This window comes from Grus americana, unplaced genomic scaffold (genome assembly GCF_028858705.1).
Source record: "Grus americana isolate bGruAme1 unplaced genomic scaffold, bGruAme1.mat scaffold_43_1, whole genome shotgun sequence".
Classification (NCBI taxonomy): Eukaryota; Metazoa; Chordata; class Aves; order Gruiformes; family Gruidae; genus Grus; species Grus americana.
This window is the reverse complement of record NW_026561701.1, coordinates 42081-60829: the sequence shown is the minus strand read 5'-3', so window position 1 is coordinate 60829 and position 18749 is coordinate 42081. Positions and strand designations below refer to the sequence as shown.

Here is an 18749-nt window from a genome sequence, read left to right as displayed (position 1 = left end):
GGGTGCTGTGGGGAGCTGTGGGGAGCTGTGGGGAGCTGTGGGTATGAGGGAGGGTCTTGGAGGGTCTGTGGGTGTGTGGGTGACAGCATTTGCCGGCCTCGGTGTAAATGAGTCCCCGGCTGCTGGAGCCTGAGCAGTCTCAGCCACGCTTACGGGGTGTCCTGCACATTGCTAAAGGGCTGCCGAAAAGGGGGAGTAAAACCCTGACCATGGCCTGAGGAGATGGGGGTTCCACCTGACTATCCAGCGCCATCAATCCTGCGGGGACAGAGGGAGGGAGAGAGGGAGGGAGGGAGGGAGGGATGGAGGGAGGGAGAGAGTGAGGGAGGGAGGCCGGGTGAGGCTGGCACGCAGGGACCTGGCTTGCTGCAGGCAGGGCGGCAGCGCCCGGTGCCTTGCAGATGAGACTGGGCCTGGCCTGGAGGGGCTGGGGGGAGCGGCACGCGGGGCAGGACCCTCTCCCTGCGCCCCACCAAACACACCTGAGCCCATGGAGGTGGAGACAGAAAAGGCTTTATTGGCGGGGGCTGTCAAAAGGGCAGCAGCCCCTCACTGGCCACGGGGAGGATCTTTCCCAGGGCGTAGGCCAGGTCGGTGTAGGTCTCCTCACACAGCACACGCGGCAGCAGGCGGTAGAAGAGCTCGGGGTCGTAGGAGGAGGCGTAGAGCACCGCAGCAGCCAGAGCAAAGCCGACGGCCAGCTGCAGGCCGACCAGGAGCAGGCAGAGTATCCTGCGGGGCAGAAGAGGGATGGGAGACAGGGCAGGGTGGATGCATGCCAAGCCCATCTTGCCTATGGGATGGAGGGGGCTGTCCTGGGAGCCCCGGGGGCTGCCTCCCCAGCCATTTTGCGTTGCTGCCTCGGGCAGGGTGGGACAGGAGACTCGGCAAGCCCGGGAGAACGCCCCGGCCCAGGGAAAACCGACGCTGAGCACTTGCCAGCGGCAAAGCCCACAGCCGGCCAGCAGCTCCCCAGCAGCCTGGACTTGTGAGCCGCGGCGGCTGGAGCAGGTGTCCGGCCCATCGCACCCGCTGCCTGGGAACGGGCCCCCGGGGACCCAGAGGGGACACTCACTGCAGCCAATACATGAAGCCGCGTCTCCTCGCCAGCAGGTCCCTCTCCTGCAGGTCAACACAGAGCAAGGACACTTGTCAGGCACTGCCGTGCGGTCGGGACAGCTGGGGTTGCGCGGTGCCCCTCCGCCTTGCGCAGGACTACAGCCCACGCGTGGCTGTGAGCTCCATGGAGCAGTCTGCCCCTTACCAGCTGTGCTTCCACCACCTCCGGCAGCACAGTCTCCGGCGCCTCTGCCTCCTTCTTCCTCTGCTGCTGGCTGCAGGCAACAGGGCTTGGTTGGACGAGTTACGGACCTCCATGGCCGCGCGGGAGGTCCCCTTGCAAACATACAGCACCCCAGGCAGGGACTGGGCTCCCCTGTCACACATGCTGCACATGTGCGTGCTGCACGTTCCCCCCACCCCATTGCCTGGCACCGGCATTGGCAGCCCCATCGCTCCGGGTGCTGCAGAGACCCCCCCGGACACCCGTGTGGGGCTGGGGCTCAACTCACCGAATCTCTTCCTGCTCCACTGCCTCTTCAAGCTGCCCTATTTCCTGGCGCAGCACCTGGGAGAAGGAAGGGTCTGAGTCCCGGAGCCCGCCACGGCCCTCCTCCAGCCCCCCCAGTCTCGCAGGGCCCGTGGGCACCCACCCGATTTCCCCCAGCCCTTTCGGCACTACCTCATTGTAGCGCTTCTCCTCCTGCAGCCAGGCCTTCATCTGGGCACAGTGCTTGTCCCCCTGCAAAACACCGGGCGCATCATGCGGGCCGCTGCGCTGGGACCTGGGCACCCTGTCCCCATCCGATATGTTCCGTTGGCTCCCTCTGTGGTGCCCAAGCGTGGCAGGGTTTGTCGAAGCAGGTCCCGGAAGGTGCGCCAGGAGGACAGGAAGGAGCAGAAAAACCCCGCCGCTCACCGGAGCACGTGCGCCCCCTTATATAGGGTCCCACGCTCATGCGCAGATCGCGGCTGCGTACGTGCCGTTCGTGCGGCACGTGTGGTACGTGTTGCCTCCTCGGGAAGCCTTTTCGCGCCCTGGCTTTTGCGCATGCGCATGGCGGTTCCCGCCGCGCGGTACATGCTGCCTCCTCGGGAAGCCTTTTCGCGCCCTGGCTCTCGCGCATGCGCACGGTGGCACTCGTTCGCAGACCGCGGGGGAGGGGGGGAAGGGGGGGCAGTGCCCTCCGAGGCAGGACGGTGACGCAAGGAAATGGTGGTGTGACGGCAACGTCGAGACAAACTGCATACCGTAGCGGTCCGCTCCACCACCCCGTGGCTCGACATTGCAGTCTCCTTAGTGGTGGGGGAAAAGTGGAAAGAGAAGGAGAAGGTAGAGGGAAGAGAGTAAGAGTGAGAAATAGGGACGGGGCAAAGGGAAGTTGTGGGAAGGAAGAACGACGTGGGGTATGGTAGAAGAATGCTCAATAGCAAACGTTTAACTTTGCAGAACAAACTTGAAAAATGAGGTTAATGAGGTAGTTTTCCATTATAGCACACATAGAACAACTGGCAGGTACGATATGGGTACTAATATGAAGTCTTTCTCTCAGACAATTTGGGAATTTGAAAGGGTTTAAACAATGGGTACTGTGATTGGCTCTGACTGGTGAACGGCACGGATCCGTTTTATCAGGTGAGGTGGTAGGAACAAATTGCATATTAGATACTACATGTCGGATTAATTGAATAAAACAAGGGATTACACATGGCAAAAATATTAAAGCGACAACTGCGCATAACAAACACAATAGCAGCTGTTTTACCCACGGTGCTCCCGGTAACCAGGACCACAAATTACCATTCCAACCGTTCCAGGTTTGGACGGGGACATGGGCTAATTTTCTAATGTCTTTGGTCAGTTGGAGGACCACTTCACCTATGTCATTGTGGTGGATTGAGCCTGGCTGGGGGCCAGGTGCCCACCAGAGCCGCTCTATCACTCCCCTCTTCAGTAAGGCAGGGAGGGAAGAAAGGAGGATGAAAAAAAAAACAACCCCAAACTTGTGGGTCGAGATAAAGGCAGTTTAATGTAGCTAAAGCAAAAAAAGCCGCGCGCGGAAGCAAAGCAAAAAGCAAAAGATTATTCTCTACTTCCCATCAGCAGGCGATGTCCGGCCACTTCCTGGGAAGTAGGGCTTCAGTATGTGTACCCCTTACTCCGGAAGACAAACATTGTAAAAAAAAAACAACGAATGCCCCCGCCCTGTTCCTCCCCCTATTCTCAGTTTCTTATTGCTGAGCAGACGTCCTATGGTATGGAATATCTCTTTGGTCAGTTTGGGTCAGCTGTCCTAGCTGTGTCCCCTCCCAAGATCTTGCCTACCCCCAGCCTGCTGCTGGGGAAAAAGAAATGTTGGAAAGACAGCCTTGATGTGTGCTGGCACTACTCAGTAGTAGCCAAAACACTGGTGTGTTATCAACAGTTCGCTAGCTACCAATACACAGCACAGCACCATGAGGGCTGCTGTGGGGAGAATTAACTCCATCTCAGCCAGACCTAATACAATCTCCACCCCTTATTCCATACCATTTGTGTCATGCTCACGCTCCACACACTTTAATACATATATGTATATATTTTATAACCGTTTCATTGTATTTCGTTCTTATTAACTATAATCTCCAGTCCTTTAATAGATGGATGTTACTCTCCCGTTCCATGAGCTTCCTCTGCTCCTCCAGATGTTCATGAACCGACTATGACTTGGGCCCAATCTGTCAGGATGGCTGTTCAGGTTCAGTTGTTGGGCACCAACACCGGCTTGCTTCGGGCTGTTGTTGCATTCATCTGGCTCCTTGAGAAACTTGCTCTTCGTTGGTTTGGGTCATTCCTTTTACATTACTTCCTAGAACGTACAACTCACAGATTATTTTACCCCAAGGTTAAATCTCCTTGAGGCACACACCGGGTCTCCCCATCCTTCCGCATTACCCACCAAGTACACCCAGGTCCCTGAGCGAAGACAATCCCAGAAATGGGTTTGCCTTTTCCCATGGGAGGAGCAATCCACACCGCCTTCCCCAGCCACTTTCCCATGTGTACTACAGGGACCTTGTCTCCTCCCACAGTATGTAGGGGTTTCGTTTGGGCAGGACCAGGACGGTTAGCAGATCCTCTGGTATTAATCAGCCAAGTGGCTTCTGCTAAATTTGTATCCCAGTGCTTCCATGCCCCATTACCTAATGCCCTCAACATAGTCTTTAACAGTCCATTATATCTCTCGATCTTTCCAGAGGCTTGTGGGTGATAGGGGATGTGATACACCCAGTCAATACCATGTTTCTTTGCCCATGAGCTTATGACGTTATTTCGAAAATGAGTTCCATTGTCTGATTCAATCCTTTCTGGGGTACCATGTCGCCATAAAATTTGTCTTTCAAGGCCTAGGATGGTGTTTCGGGCAGTGGCATGGTTTACAGGAAATGTCTCTAGCCAACCAGTAGTTGCTTCCACCATGGTGAGTATGTAGCGCTTGCCTTGGCGTGTTCGTGGCAGTGGCCCAATATAGTCAATCTGCCAGGCCTCACCGTATCGAAAACCCAGCCACCGCCCTCTATTCCAGGGAGATTTTACTCGTGTCGCCCGCTTGATCGCAGCACATATTTCACATTCATGAGTGACTTGTGTGATGGCCTCCATGGTCAGGTCCACCCCTCGATCACGAGCCCATCTGTATGTTGCGTCTCTCCCTAGATGTCCTGATGTTTCATGGGCCCATCGAGCTACAAATAGCTCACCCTTACGCTCCCAGTCCAGGTCCACTTGAGCTACTTCAATTTTGGCAGCCTTGTCTACCTGTTGATTGTTTTGATGTTCTTCAGTGGCACAGCTTTTGGGTACGTGAGCATCTACATGACGTACCTTCACAGCCATGTTTTCTACTCGGGCAGCGATGTCCTGCCACAATGCAGCAGCCCAGATGGGTTTACCCCTGCGCTGCCAATTGGTCTTCTTCCACTGCTGTAGCCACCCCTATAGGGCATTTGCCACCATCCAGGAGTCAGTATAGAGATAGAGTACTGGCCACTTTTCTCGTTCAGCAATCTTTAGGGCTAGCTGAATGGCTTTCACTTCTGCGAACTGACTTGACTCACCTTCTCCTTCAGTGGCCTCAACGACTTGTCGTGTGGGACTCCATACAGCAGCTTTCCACTTCCGATGGTTTCCTACAACACGACAGGATCCATCAGTAAATAGAGCATAACGCCTTTCATCTTCTGGTAACTCATTATATGGTGGTGCCTCTTGGGCACGAGCTACCTCCTCAGGCAGTGCTCCAAAATCTCTACCTTCTGGCCAGTCCATAATCTCTTCCAGGATTCCTGGGTGATTGGGTTTCCCTAGTTGAGCTCGCTGCGTGATTAGTGCTACCCACTTCTCCATGTAGCGCTGGTTGCATGATGTGTAGAGGGCATGTTTCCTTTGAACATCCAGTGTAGCACAGGCAATCGCGGTGCCAAGAGGAGAGATGCTTCTGTACCAACAACTTCTGAAGCAGCTCGAATCCCTTCATAGGCTGCTAGGATCTCTTTTTCAGTTGGGGTGTAGTGGGCTCCTGATCCTCGATACCCCCGGCTCCAAAACCCTAATGGTCGACCTCGGGTTTCTCCTGCTGTTTTCTGCCAGAGGCTCCAGGTAAGGCCATGCTCCCCAGCTGCAGTGTAGAGTACATTTTGTACAGTTGGTCCTGTTCGGACAGGCCCAAGAGCTACAGCACGAGCTATTTCCTGTTTGATATGCTCAAAGGCTTGTTGTTGCTCAAGGCCCCATTCAAAATAGTTCTTTTTCCGGGTTACTTGATAGAGAGGGCTCACAAGCTGACTATAACCTGGAATATGCATTCTCCAGAACCCCACAAGGCCCAAGAAGGCTTGTGTCTCCTTCTTGTTAGCTGGTGGAGACATAGCTGCTATCTTGTTGACCACATCCATAGGCACATGACGGCGTCCATCCTGCCATTTTATTCCCAAGAACTGGATTTCTTGTGCAGGTCCCTTGACCTTACTTTTCTTTATGGCAAAACCAGCTTTCAGAAGAATCGGAATTATTCTTTTTCCCTTCTTGAATACTTCTTCTGCCTTATTACCCCACACAATGATGTCATCGATGTATTGTAGATGTTCTGGGGCACCACCCTTTTCCAGTGCAGTTTGGATTAGTCCATGACAAATAGTAGGACTATGCTTCCACCCCTGGGGCAATCGATTCCAGGTGTATTAGACACCTCTCCAAGTGGAAGCAAACTGTGGCCTGCATTCGGCTGCCAAAGGAATTGAGAAGAATGCATTGGCGATGTCAATTGTAGCATACCACTTGGCTGCTTTTGACTCCAGTTCATATTGGAGCTCTAACATATCTGGTACAGCAGCACTCAGTGGTGGTGTCACTTCATTCAGGCCACGATAGTCCACTGTTAACCTCCACCCTCCATCAGACTTTTGCACTGGCCATGTGGGACTATTAAAAGGTGAATGAGTCTTGCTGATGACTCCCTGGTTCTCCAGTTGATGAATCAGCTCATGGATGGGAGCCAGGGAGTCTCGATTTGTGCGGTATTGCCTCCGGTGCACTGTCCTTGTAGCAATTGGCACCTGTTGTTCTTCAACTTGCAGCAATCCCACAACAAAGGGATCTTCTGAGAGACCAGACAGTGTAGATAACTGTTTGATCTTCTCTGCGTTCACAGTGGCTACACCAAAAGCCCATCGGTACCCCTTTGGGTCCTTGAAGTACCCTCTCCTGAGGTAATCTATGCCAAGGATACAAGGGGCCTCTGGGCCAGTCACAATGGGGTGCTTCTCCCACTTGTCCCCTGTTAAGCTCACCTCAGCCTCCAATACGGACAGTTCTTGGCATCCCCCTGTCACTCCAGAGATCCGGATGGGTTCTGTGCCCCTATACCCTGATGGTATCAGTGTACACTGTGCACCAGTGTCTACCAAAGCCTTATACTTCTATGGGTCTGATGTGCCAGGCCATCGAATCCACACAGTCCAGTATACCCGGTCATCCCTTTCCTCCTCCTGGCCGAAGGCAGGGACCCTCTATTCCTGTTCCTGGTCAGAGTATTCACTGTCTGACCCTCGCAGTGACAGACCAGAAGTCCCCTCACCAGGATCAAGGGAGGTGATTTTAGTTTTACATCTGGGAGATCACTGTTTGCCTTCTCGGGTCTCTGTAGCAACTACACTGATGGCCTTCTTGGGTGTCCCCTTCTTAACAGCTGTCTTCCCTCTTAGTTCACAAACACGGGCTTCCAACTTAAAGGTGGGTTCACCATCCCACTTCCTCATGTCCTCCCCTTGGTCACGCAGGAAAAACCAGAGTGTACCACGTGACATATACCTGGGGCTCCCTTTCCCTCTGACCGGAGCAGGAGATGACTGATTTCTTGGGGTACCTCTGACAGCCAATGTGCTGGCCCGTAGGGAGGAGGAGGTACAGAGGTTTTCTTCAAAGTTCTGAAGCCAAGAAGACACCTTCTCCACAGTTGGTGTGTCCCTATCTGGGAAATACATTGCTGCCAAGCTGTTAGAATACGATGCTGGGGCACTTTGAATCACCTTCCTCCACATGGCCCGTGTGCACAGGACATCCTCTGGATCTTTGGAGACCTCCTCATCATCTAGATCACTATAGATGACTTCCAACACTGCTAGTTCTCTCAGGTACTGGATGCCTTCATCTGCGGTGGTCCACTTTCCTGGGAAGTTGACAAGATCTTCTTTGAATGGGTATCTTGTCCTCACACTTGAAAGCAGCCGTCTCCAGAGACTGCAAATTGCTGTCTCTTTTCCAATTCCCCTCTCAATTCCTCGGTTTCTAGCGAGGGATCCCAGCTGTTGGGCTTCCCTGCCTTCCAGTTGCTGACTGTCGGCCCCATTATCCCAGCATCGAAGCAGCCAGGCAGCAATTCGCTCACCAGGCTGACGGCTGTAATCTTTCCGCATATCTCGAAGTTCGGATGAGGTCAGAGACCGGGTAGTTTCTGCTTCTTGTCTGATTTCTCTCACTCCTTCCTCCTACTTCTTTGCTGAAGGACCGGCTTCCTGCTCAAACCTCTCCTCCTCTTCTTCCTCTTCCCTTACTAGTCGATGATATGGACCTGTTGACCTCCTGGTCCACTGTTTCTTTTTTACTACTGGGGCAATTACTGTAGTTGTCATTGTTTGTGTCCCTATCTCAGCCACGGTGTCCCCAGCTGCAGTTTGGGTGCCTTCCTCAACCACAGTCCTCTGGGAGTACTGCACTGTGGATCGATAGGCACAGGCCAGGCCCCAATACAGCGCTAGAAGCTGTTGGTTTTCGTTGGGGTAGGCAAGGCACCCTTCTATCAGGTGGCGTGTCAGTTTGCTGGGATTGCTTGCCTGTTCGGGTGTGAAGTCCCAGGCTATAGGAGGTGATAATCGCCCCAGGAACCTGCCCAAATCCTTCCATACACCCTGCCACCCAGGGACCGGCTGCCTCAGGGCACGTTTCACTATTGCTTCACTAAAAGTTGTCTCCCCTTAAACCAGGATGAAACCAAACTCCACAACACCCGTAATATGCCAGCAGTATTAATGAGCTTACATAAGGGTGAACAAGGACCTTGGGAGCCTGCATAATGAAACCATCCACGTCAAACCCAGGTAGAGAGAGAGAGATGTATTCCCCCATCATCTCCACAAGATAGCTCCCCCAGCACAGCAATAGCAACGATGCCAGGGCCATGCACATAACCATTGTTTGTACTAGCATGCTCCCAAGTTCCTTCATCATCCCCACAAAATAGCTCCCCCAGCACAGTAAGATCATCAACACTAGGCCAAAGCACAGAGCAGCCATTGTTTGTATCAGCATGTTCCTAAGTTTAGGAAAATAGAGATAAGCAGCACAGCTAACAAACCCCATGACCTGCACAGGAGCTTGCAACTTAATAACTACTATAGCTGTAGCACCCTTAATACTAAACTGCCTTTGTCGAACCCCACGTTGGGCGCCAAAAAGGACTGTGGTGGATTGAGCCTGGCTGGGAGCCAGGTGCCCACCAGAGCCGCTCTATCACTCCCCTCTTCAGTAAGGCAGGGAGGGAAGAAAGGAGGATGGAAAAAAAAAAACAACCCCAAACTCGTGGGTCGAGATAAAGGCAGTTTAATGTAGCTAAAGCAAAAAAAGCCGCGCGCAGAAGCAAAGCAAAAAGCAAAAGATTATTCTCTACTTCCCATCAGCAGGCGATGTCCGGCCACTTCCTGGGAAGTAGGGCTTCAGTATGCGTACCCCTTACTCCGGAAGACAAACATTGTAAAAAAAAAACAACGAATGCCCCCGCCCTGTTCCTCCCCCTATTCTCAGTTTCTTATTGCTGAGCAGACGTCATATGGTATGGAATATCTCTTTGGTCAGTTTGGGTCAGCTGTCCTAGCTGTGTCCCCTCCCAAGATCATGCCTACCCCCAGCCTGCTGCTGGGGAAAAAGAAATGTTGGAAAGACAGCCTTGATGTGTGCTGGCACTAGCTACCAATACACAGCACAGCACCATGAGGGCTGCTGTGGGGAGAATTAACTCCATCTCAGCCAGACCCAATACAATCATCTATTTCTAAACAGCAGTTGGAAGCGTTTAGCTTCCCGCACACCCCTCCATCTTCAGCTAACAGGTAATCTAGGACCATGCGGTGTTGAAGGATTACCGTGCGCATCTCTTGGGACTGCTGGGTTAAAAGATCTATTGCATTGGCAGTCTTATTGGTGATAATGTCACCGAAATTCGGGAATGAAAGAAAACTCCTTAACACCAATTTAGCCTTAAGAGGCAGGCATTTCCTTTATTGCAGCGCTGGGTGTCAGGAGGATAGTTCCTCTAATCAGGCACCCCTAGCGCTAGTTCTCTTGTCATATTTATACACATGTGTCACAAAGATCACAAAGTGGTACACTCCCCGTTACAATAATTGGTTCATATTTCTTCGCCTAGCATGCAAACTAGAACGCATGCTCAGTTCCTTTCTCTGCCTCTCTCTTTTGAGTAGGTGGGATAATTTGGGTAGGGGGCTTATGGGTCGTTGGTCGTGGGGACCCTGGCCCAAATTACCTTTCCCCTAGTTTCTCAGTACTTCCGTGTTGGGAATTGTTCGCTATATGCCTCAGCAAGATAAGGATGTTGCTGGAGGCAATTAATGTCCTCCCTTTCTGCAAGTATGTACATAAGGACCTTGAAGTGTCTTGCAGCTCCTCCTTTTTCTCATGATGTGCAGCAGGTGCTTATTCTAAGAATCGTTAGCCTTCTACCTAAAGTAATAATGAACAGTTTCTTACCACCTATAATACAAGTAGGCCTTCATTACAGGCCTTTCTTCTCGGCTACGTTTTCTTCTTATGTATAACAGAAGCAGGCCTTCATTACAGGCCTTTCTTTTTGGCTACAACTCCCCCCTTTTGAAACTTGTCAGATCCTTTCAGATTCTTATAAGTTTCACCTTCACCATTTTCTATCAATCAGAGCCATATATAAATCAGTAGATATATTACCAGTACTTGTTTGCAGACAGTCGTGGCTCAAAGGGTCCTCCCTTTCCTCATTGAAGATTAAAAAAACTAGCCGGATTGACAGCAGAGGTGACTTTGAGCTCTACATCATCTTGTTTTAATAGTATCACTCGATATTTAAGCATTCTGCTGGGGGATAACCAATGTCCCCCCTTTTGTTCTAGAACTGTGGTAGCCATTTGGGGTGCATATACAAATTTTTTCTTTTTTTTTTTCTTTCCCCCCCCCATGGTTAATTTCCTGGCTTTCTGTATTAATAGGACGGTGGCCGCTACGGCTCGCAAACATCCCGGCCATCCCTTACTTACAGGGTCCAGTTGCTTAGAGAAGTACCCGACTGGTCTTTTCCAGTCCCCAATCTTCTGGGCCAGTACTCCCAAAGCGAGATGTTGCCTTTCATATACAAATAGTTCGAAGGGCTTAGATAAGTCCGGCAGCCCTAGTGCAGGCGCCATCATCAAAGCCTTTTTTTTTTAGTGCGCTGTGCCGTATTTTCTTACGCCGCATTCAGGGTTCCAAGGCAGGTATTCTCCCTGTGCCTCCTTCAAGATGTTGTAAAGAGGTCTTACCAGCAGTCCACAGCTGGATATCCACACACGACACCATGCGGCCGTTCCCAGGAAAGCCCTCACAACTCTTGCTGTCTTCGGTTCTGGGATCTGACAAATGGCCTCTTGCCGATCCGTTCCCAATCTCTACCGGCCCTGTAAAATCTCAAGTCCCATGTAAAAGAGACCATTGGTTTTGCCATCTGTGCCGCCTTCTTGGACACTTGGCATCCTTCTTGTCCTAAGAAGTTCAACAGTCATTTGTATACACTCCTCCCAGGTTTCTGCTGCTAATAGAATATCATCCACATATTGCAGCATAACTCCTCCAGGATGGTCTCTTCTCCATATTTCTAAATCTTTAACTAACTGGTTTCCAAAGACTGTTGGACTATTTTGAATCCTTGAGGCAACACAGTCCAGGTTAGTTGAGTTTTTCATCCCGTGGTGGGGCTCTCCCATTCAAAGGCAAAACCAGCCTGACTCTGTTTTTCGAGAGGTATGCAAAAGAAGGCATCCTTTAAATCTAGGACGGTGAACCGTTCATGTTTCTCTCTGAGGGCTGTAAGTAATGTATAGGGGTTTGCCACCACTGGGTGAATGTCCGGTTCACAGCTTGTAAGTCTTGCACTAACCTGTATTCCTCACCCCCTGGCTTTTTAACAAGTAAGACTGGGGTGTTAAATTCTGATTCGCATTGTATGAGCAACTCATATTCTATAAAGTTGAGTAGTAACTTTTCTAATCCCTTTTTGGCCTCTATCCTCAATGGGTATTGTTTTTGTCTTACCGGATTTGTTCCAGGTTTAAGGATAATTCTTACTGGTTCCGGTCTTCTGGATCTACCTGGAACCTCACTAGCCCGTACCAAAGGTGTCACTGCATTCTCCACCTCCTCGGGAATTCCTTTGTTAGTCTGAGGTTGTTCCTGCAACATAAAAACTCTTGCCTCGATGGCTTTAGATGCAGGCGTTAATAATTGAACTTCCCCATCTTTAAGAGTGATCTGCATTTCCAATTTACTCAATAGGTGCCGTCCCAAGAGTGGTATAGGACATTCAGGCCTATATAAAAATTGGTGAGTTACCCTTTGTTTTCCGAGCTTAACATTTGGAGGATGGAAAAAGGCACGCTGTTCTGCTTTCCCTGTGGCACTCACAATGTTTACTGTAGCATTGCTCAATTTTCTTTGACAAGTATTTAAGAGAGTAAGTCGCCCCAGTAGCTACAAGAAAATCTATTTTCCTTTTTCCCAGCTCTAGTGTAGCCAGGGGTTCCGCTGGGGAGGTTTCCCCCAGTCCCCTTCAGGACTTAGTTAAGGGGAACTGATGTGGCAAGGGAGCTGCTTCTTGATTGTATTGTGCCTCCTCCAGAACCTCTGGACTGATAGGCATAGGACCCCCTAAAACGGTCCTTAAATTTCTGACAATCCCATTTCCAATGTCCCAATTCTTTACAATGTGCACACTGATTATCTCCTAAGGTACTGCTGGGTTTTTTTGTGCTGGAGGGGCCTCGCCTCTCCCCCCATAGTATTGCCGTCCTCCCCTGAAGTTACTGTTTGCTGACTCTCCCTGCAGTGCAGCTCTCAGGTTACCCTCTCTTTCCCTGTCTCTCCGTGCCTGTCTCCCCTCTCTTTTGTTTTCTCGTTGCTCTTCTCTAACTTCCTTCCCTTTCTGCCTGTTATCAAAAACCATCCATGCAACCTCCAACATCTTCCATTAATTCCAAATCATCCTCCTCATCACGCTCGCACTTCAAACACCTTTGCCCTGTACTACAAGCAGAGCAACACCTTCACAGCCTCCCGCTGCCTTTTCCTGCTTTTCTAATGCTGATGCCAATGCCAGGGGGTCTTGCGGGGTAAACCCACAGTCCTTCAGCCACTCAGGATGATTTCGCAAGGTGAAAAAAACAAATCAACATAAGGTACCTCACCCCATTTCTTCTCCCTTCTGCAAAACAACGTCAACTGTAATGGTGTATTATATTCCAAATTCTTATTCTTGGGCCATTTTTCCTGATCATCCAATTTATATGGCGGCCACCGGTGATTATAATATTCAATCAGTTGTCTTTTTACAAGAGGGTCCCCTCCTCTTTGTTTCCAAAGTTGTAAAATACACCCTAGGGGAGATTTCTTTACTATTCCCCCATCCACCGAAGGTTTGTTACCCATCGTAACACAAATACCACAAAAAAAAACCCACAAAACAAAAATTGACAAGTGACAAAAGTGACAAAAGTAACACAAAACAATTAAACCACAAATTCTTGATTGATCAATATCTTTCAAAAGTTCTTACAAAATTCTTAAATTACAGTACAATAGCCTCTCGCGTAGCTCACACCACGGCTTACCTGAAGGCTAAGGGGGCCTCTAACCCAGAATGTGAAATCAGAATTAAAAGTAAGAGAAATGCCTTTTACCTGTCCCAGGGAACGTGCTCAGAACTCTTCCGTCCGGGGGATCGAAGGGTCTCCCCGAGAATCCCTCGGTGCCGGCTGGAGGTCCTATGATCCCACGGATCCTTCGAGATTCAAAAGCCTCGTCCCATCTGGCTCGCCAAAACTGTCACCGAAATTCGGGAATGAAAGAAAACTCCTTAACACCAATTTAGCCTTAAGAGGCAGGCATTTCCTTTATTGCAGCGCTGGGTGTCAGGAGGATAGTTCCTCTAATCAGGCACCCCTAGCGCTAGTTCTCTTGTCATATTTATACACATGTGTCACAAAGATCACAAAGTGGTACACTCCCCGTTACAATAATTGGTTCATATTTCTTCGCCTAGCATGCAAACTAGAATGCATGCTCAGTTCCTTTCTCTGCCTCTCTCTTTTGAGTAGGTGGGATAATTTGGGTAGGGGGCTTATGGGTCGTTGGTCGTGGGGACCCTGGCCCAAATTACCTTTCCCCTAGTTTCTCAGTACTTCCGTGTTGGGAATTGTTCGCTATACGCCTCAGCAAGATAAGGATGCTGCTGGAGGCAATTAATGTCCTCCCTTTCTGCAAGTATGTACATAAGGACCTTGAAGTGTCTTGCAGCTCCTCCTTTTTCTCATGATGTGCAGCAGGTGCTTATTCTAAGAATCGTTAGCCTTCTACCTAAAGTAATGATGAACAGTTTCTTACCACCTATAATACAAGTAGGCCTTCATTACAGGCCTTTCTTCTCGGCTACGTTTTCTTCTTATGTATAACAGAAGCAGGCCTTCATTACAGGCCTTTCTTTTTGGCTACAACTCCCCCCTTTTGAAACTTGTCAGATCCTTTCAGATTCTTATAAGTTTCACCTTCACCATTTTCTATCAATCAGAGCCATATATAAATCAGTAGATATATTACCAGTACTTGTTTGCAGACAGTCGTGGCTCAAAGGGTCCTCCCTTTCCTCATTGAAGATTAAAAAAACTAGCCGGATTGACAGCAGAGGTGACTTTGAGCTCTACATCATCTTGTTTTAATAGTATCACTCGATATTTAAGCATTCTGCTGGGGGATAACCAATGTCCCCCCTTTTGTTCTAGAACTGTGGTAGCCATTTGGGGTGCATATACAAATTTTTTCTTTTTTTTTTTCTTTCCCCCCCCCATGGTTAATTTCCTGGCTTTCTGTATTAATAGGACGGTGGCCGCTACGGCTCGCAAACATCCCGGCCATCCCTTACTTACAGGGTCCAGTTGCTTAGAGAAGTACCCGACTGGTCTTTTCCAGTCCCCAATCTTCTGGGCCAGTACTCCCAAAGCAAGATGTTGCCTTTCATATACAAATAGTTCGAAGGGCTTAGATAAGTCCGGCAGCCCTAGTGCAGGCGCCATCATCAAAGCCTTTTTTTTTAGTGCGCTGTGCCATATTTTCTTATGCCGCATTCAGGGTTCCAAGGCAGGTATTCTCCCTGTGCCTCCTTCAAGATGTTGTAAAGAGGTCTTACCAGCAGTCCACAGCTGGATATCCACACACGACACCATGCGGCCGTTCCCAGGAAAGCCCTCACAACTCTTGCTGTCTTCGGTTCTGGGATCTGACAAATGGCCTCTTGCCGATCCGTTCCCAATCTCTACCGGCCCTGTAAAATCTCAAGTCCCAGGTAAGTGACCATTGGTTTTGCCATCTGTGCCGCCTTCTTGGACACTTGGCATCCTTCTTGTCCTAAGAAGTTCAACAGTCATTTGTATACACTCCTCCCAGGTTTCTGCTGCTAATAGAATATCATCCACATATTGTAGCATAACTCTTCCAGGATGGTCTCTTCTCCATATTTCTAAGTCTTTAACTAACTGGTTTCCAAAGACTGTTGGACTATTTTGAATCCTTGAGGCAACACAGTCCAGGTTAGTTGAGTTTTTCATCCCGTGGTGGGGCTCTCCCATTCAAAGGCAAAACCAGCCTGACTCTGTTTTTCGAGAGGTATGCAAAAGAAGGCATCCTTTAAATCTAGGACGGTGAACCGTTCATGTTTCTCTCTGAGGGCTGTAAGTAATGTATAGGGGTTTGCCACCACTGGGTGAATGTCCGGTTCACAGCTTGTAAGTCTTGCACTAACCTGTATTCCTCACCCCCTGGCTTTTTAACAAGTAAGACTGGGGTGTTAAATTCTGATTCGCATTGTATGAGCAACTCATATTCTATAAAGTTGAGTAGTAACTTTTCTAATCCCTTTTTGGCCTCTATCCTCAATGGGTATTGTTTTTGTCTTACCGGATTTGTTCCAGGTTTAAGGATAATTCTTACTGGTTCCGGTCTTCTGGATCTACCTGGAACCTCACTAGCCCGTACCAAAGGTGTCACTGCATTCTCCACCTCCTCGGGAATTCCTTTGTTAGTCTGAGGTTGTTCCTGCAACATAAAAACTCTTGCCTCGATGGCTTTAGATGCAGGCGTTAATAATTGAACTTCCCCATCTTTAAGAGTGATCTGCATTTCCAATTTACTCAATAGGTGCCGTCCCAAGAGTGGTATAGGACATTCAGGCCTATATAAAAATTGGTGAGTTACCCTTTGTTTTCCGAGCTTAACATTTGGAGGATGGAAAAAGGCACGCTGTTCTGCTTTCCCTGTGGCACTCACAATGTTTACTGTAGCATTGCTCAATTTTCTTTGACAAGTATTTAAGAGAGTAAGTCGCCCCAGTAGCTACAAGAAAATCTATTTTCCTTTTTCCCAGCTCTAGTGTAGCCAGGGGTTCCGCTGGGGAGGTTTCCCCCAGTCCCCTTCAGGACTTAGTTAAGGGGAACTGATGTGGCAAGGGAGCTGCTTCTTGATTGTATTGTGCCTCCTCCAGAACCTCTGGACTGATAGGCATAGGACCCCCTAAAACGGTCCTTAAATTTCTGACAATCCCATTTCCAATGTCCCAATTCTTTACAATGTGCACACTGATTATCTCCTAAGGTACTGCTGGGTTTTTTTGTGCTGGAGGGGCCTCGCCTCTCCCCCCATAGTATTGCCGTCCTCCCCTGAAGTTACTGTTTGCTGACTCTCCCTGCAGTGCAGCTCTCAGGTTACCCTCTCTTTCCCTGTCTCTCCGTGCCTGTCTCCCCTCTCTTTTGTTTTCTCGTTGCTCTTCTCTAACTTCCTTCCCTTTCTGCCTGTTATCAAAAACCATCCATGCAACCTCCAACATCTTCCATTAATTCCAAATCATCCTCCTCATCACGCTCGCACTTCAAACACCTTTGCCCTGTACTACAAGCAGAGCAACACCTTCACAGCCTCCCGCTGCCTTTTCCTGCTTTTCTAATGCTGATGCCAATGCCAGGGGGTCTTGCGGGGTAAACCCACAGTCCTTCAGCCACTCAGGATGATTTCGCAAGGTGAAAAAAACAAATCAACATAAGGTACCTCACCCCATTTCTTCTCCCTTCTGCAAAACAACGTCAACTGTAATGGTGTATTATATTCCAAATTCTTATTCTTGGGCCATTTTTCCTGATCATCCAATTTATATGGCGGCCACCGGTGATTATAATATTCAATCAGTTGTCTTTTTACAAGAGGGTCCCCTCCTCTTTGTTTCCAAAGTTGTAAAATACACCCTAGGGGAGATTTCTTTACTATTCCCCCATCCACCGAAGGTTTGTTACCCATCGTAACACAAATACCACAAAAAAAAAACCACAAAACAAAAATTGACAAGTGACAAAAGTGACAAAAGTAACACAAAACAATTAAACCACAAATTCTTGATTGATCAATATCTTTCAAAAGTTCTTACAAAATTCTTAAATTACAGTACAATAGCCTCTCGCGTAGCTCACACCACGGCTTACCTGAAGGCTAAGGGGGCCTCTAACCCAGAATGTGAAATCAGAATTAAAAGTAAGAGAAATGCCTTTTACCTGTCCCAGGGAACGTGCTCAGAACTCTTCCGTCCGGGGGATCGAAGGGTCTCCCCGAGAATCCCTCGGTGCCGGCTGGAGGTCCTATGATCCCACGGATCCTTCGAGATTCAAAAGCCTCGTCCCATCTGGCTCGCCAAAACTGTCACCGAAATTCGGGAATGAAAGAAAACTCCTTAACACCAATTTAGCCTTAAGAGGCAGGCATTTCCTTTATTGCAGCGCTGGGTGTCAGGAGGATAGTTCCTCTAATCAGGCACCCCTAGCGCTAGTTCTCTTGTCATATTTATACACATGTGTCACAAAGATCACAAAGTGGTACACTCCCCGTTACAATAATTGGTTCATATTTCTTCGCCTAGCATGCAAACTAGAATGCATGCTCAGTTCCTTTCTCTGCCTCTCTCTTTTGAGTAGGTGGGATAATTTGGGTAGGGGGCTTATGGGTCGTTGGTCGTGGGGACCCTGGCCCAAATTACCTTTCCCCTAGTTTCTCAGTACTTCCGTGTTGGGAATTGTTCGCTATACGCCTCAGCAAGATAAGGATGCTGCTGGAGGCAATTAATGTCCTCCCTTTCTGCAAGTATGTACATAAGGACCTTGAAGTGTCTTGCAGCTCCTCCTTTTTCTCATGATGTGCAGCAGGTGCTTATTCTAAGAATCGTTAGCCTTCTACCTAAAGTAATGATGAACAGTTTCTTACCACCTATAATACAAGTAGGCCTTCATTACAGGCCTTTCTTCTCGGCTACGTTTTCTTCTTATGTATAATAGAAGCAGGCCTTCATTACAGGCCTTTCTTTTTGGCTACAACTCCCCCTTTTGAAACTTGTCAGATCCTTTCAGATTCTTATAAGTTTCACCTTCACCATTTTCTATCAATCAGAGCCATATATAAATCAGTAGATATATTACCAGTACTTGTTTGCAGACAGTCGTGGCTCAAAGGGTCCTCCCTTTCCTCATTGAAGATTAAAAAAAAACTAGCCGGATTGACAGCAGAGGTGACTTTGAGCTCTACATCATCTTGTTTTAATAGTATCACTCGATATTTAAGCATTCTGCTGGGGGATAACCAATGTCCCCCCTTTTGTTCTAGAACTGTGGTAGCCATTTGGGGTGCATATACAATTTTTTTTTCTTTTTTTTTTCTTTTTTTTTTCTTTTTTTTGGTTAATTTCCTGGCTTTCTGTATTAATAGGACGGTGGCCGCTACGGCTCGCAAACATCCCGGCCATCCCTTACTTACAGGGTCCAGTTGCTTAGAGAAG

General features: G+C 48.9%; 1 protein-coding gene across 5 annotated transcripts; it reads right to left on the bottom strand.

Moving 5' to 3' along the window:
* Window positions 1-477: 477 nt before the first annotated feature.
* On the bottom strand, window positions 478-13623 carry LOC129200737 (uncharacterized). Of its 5 annotated transcripts, none has more exons than XM_054812016.1 (6): window positions 13570-13623; window positions 1742-1801; window positions 1572-1627; window positions 1265-1334; window positions 1076-1122; window positions 478-732 (listed from the first exon to the last, which is right to left on the bottom strand). In XM_054812016.1, exons 2-6 carry the CDS (start codon window positions 1778-1780, stop codon window positions 531-533), a joined length of 414 nt encoding a protein of 137 aa, XP_054667991.1. In that variant the 5' UTR covers window positions 1781-1801; window positions 13570-13623; the 3' UTR covers window positions 478-530. The 5 variants fall into 5 exon arrangements, with proteins under 5 accessions (XP_054667991.1, XP_054667990.1, XP_054667989.1 ...); XM_054812015.1 differs by lacking the exon at window positions 13570-13623 and adding an exon at window positions 1979-2141; XM_054812014.1 differs by lacking the exon at window positions 13570-13623 and having other exon boundaries at window positions 1742-1959.
* Between the last annotated feature and the right edge of the window lie 5126 nt (window positions 13624-18749).

Excerpts from the sequence above, each read along its gene's own strand:
- LOC129200737 (XM_054812012.1), bottom strand. The coding sequence starts at position 1,512 with ATGGGGCTGCCAATGCCGGTGCCAGGCAATGGGGTGGGGGGAACGTGC. Across the intron at positions 1,123-1,264 it reads AGGTGGTGGAAGCACAGCTG|GAGAGGGACCTGCTGGCGAG; the intron begins GTAAGGGGCAGA and ends GTTGACCTGCAG.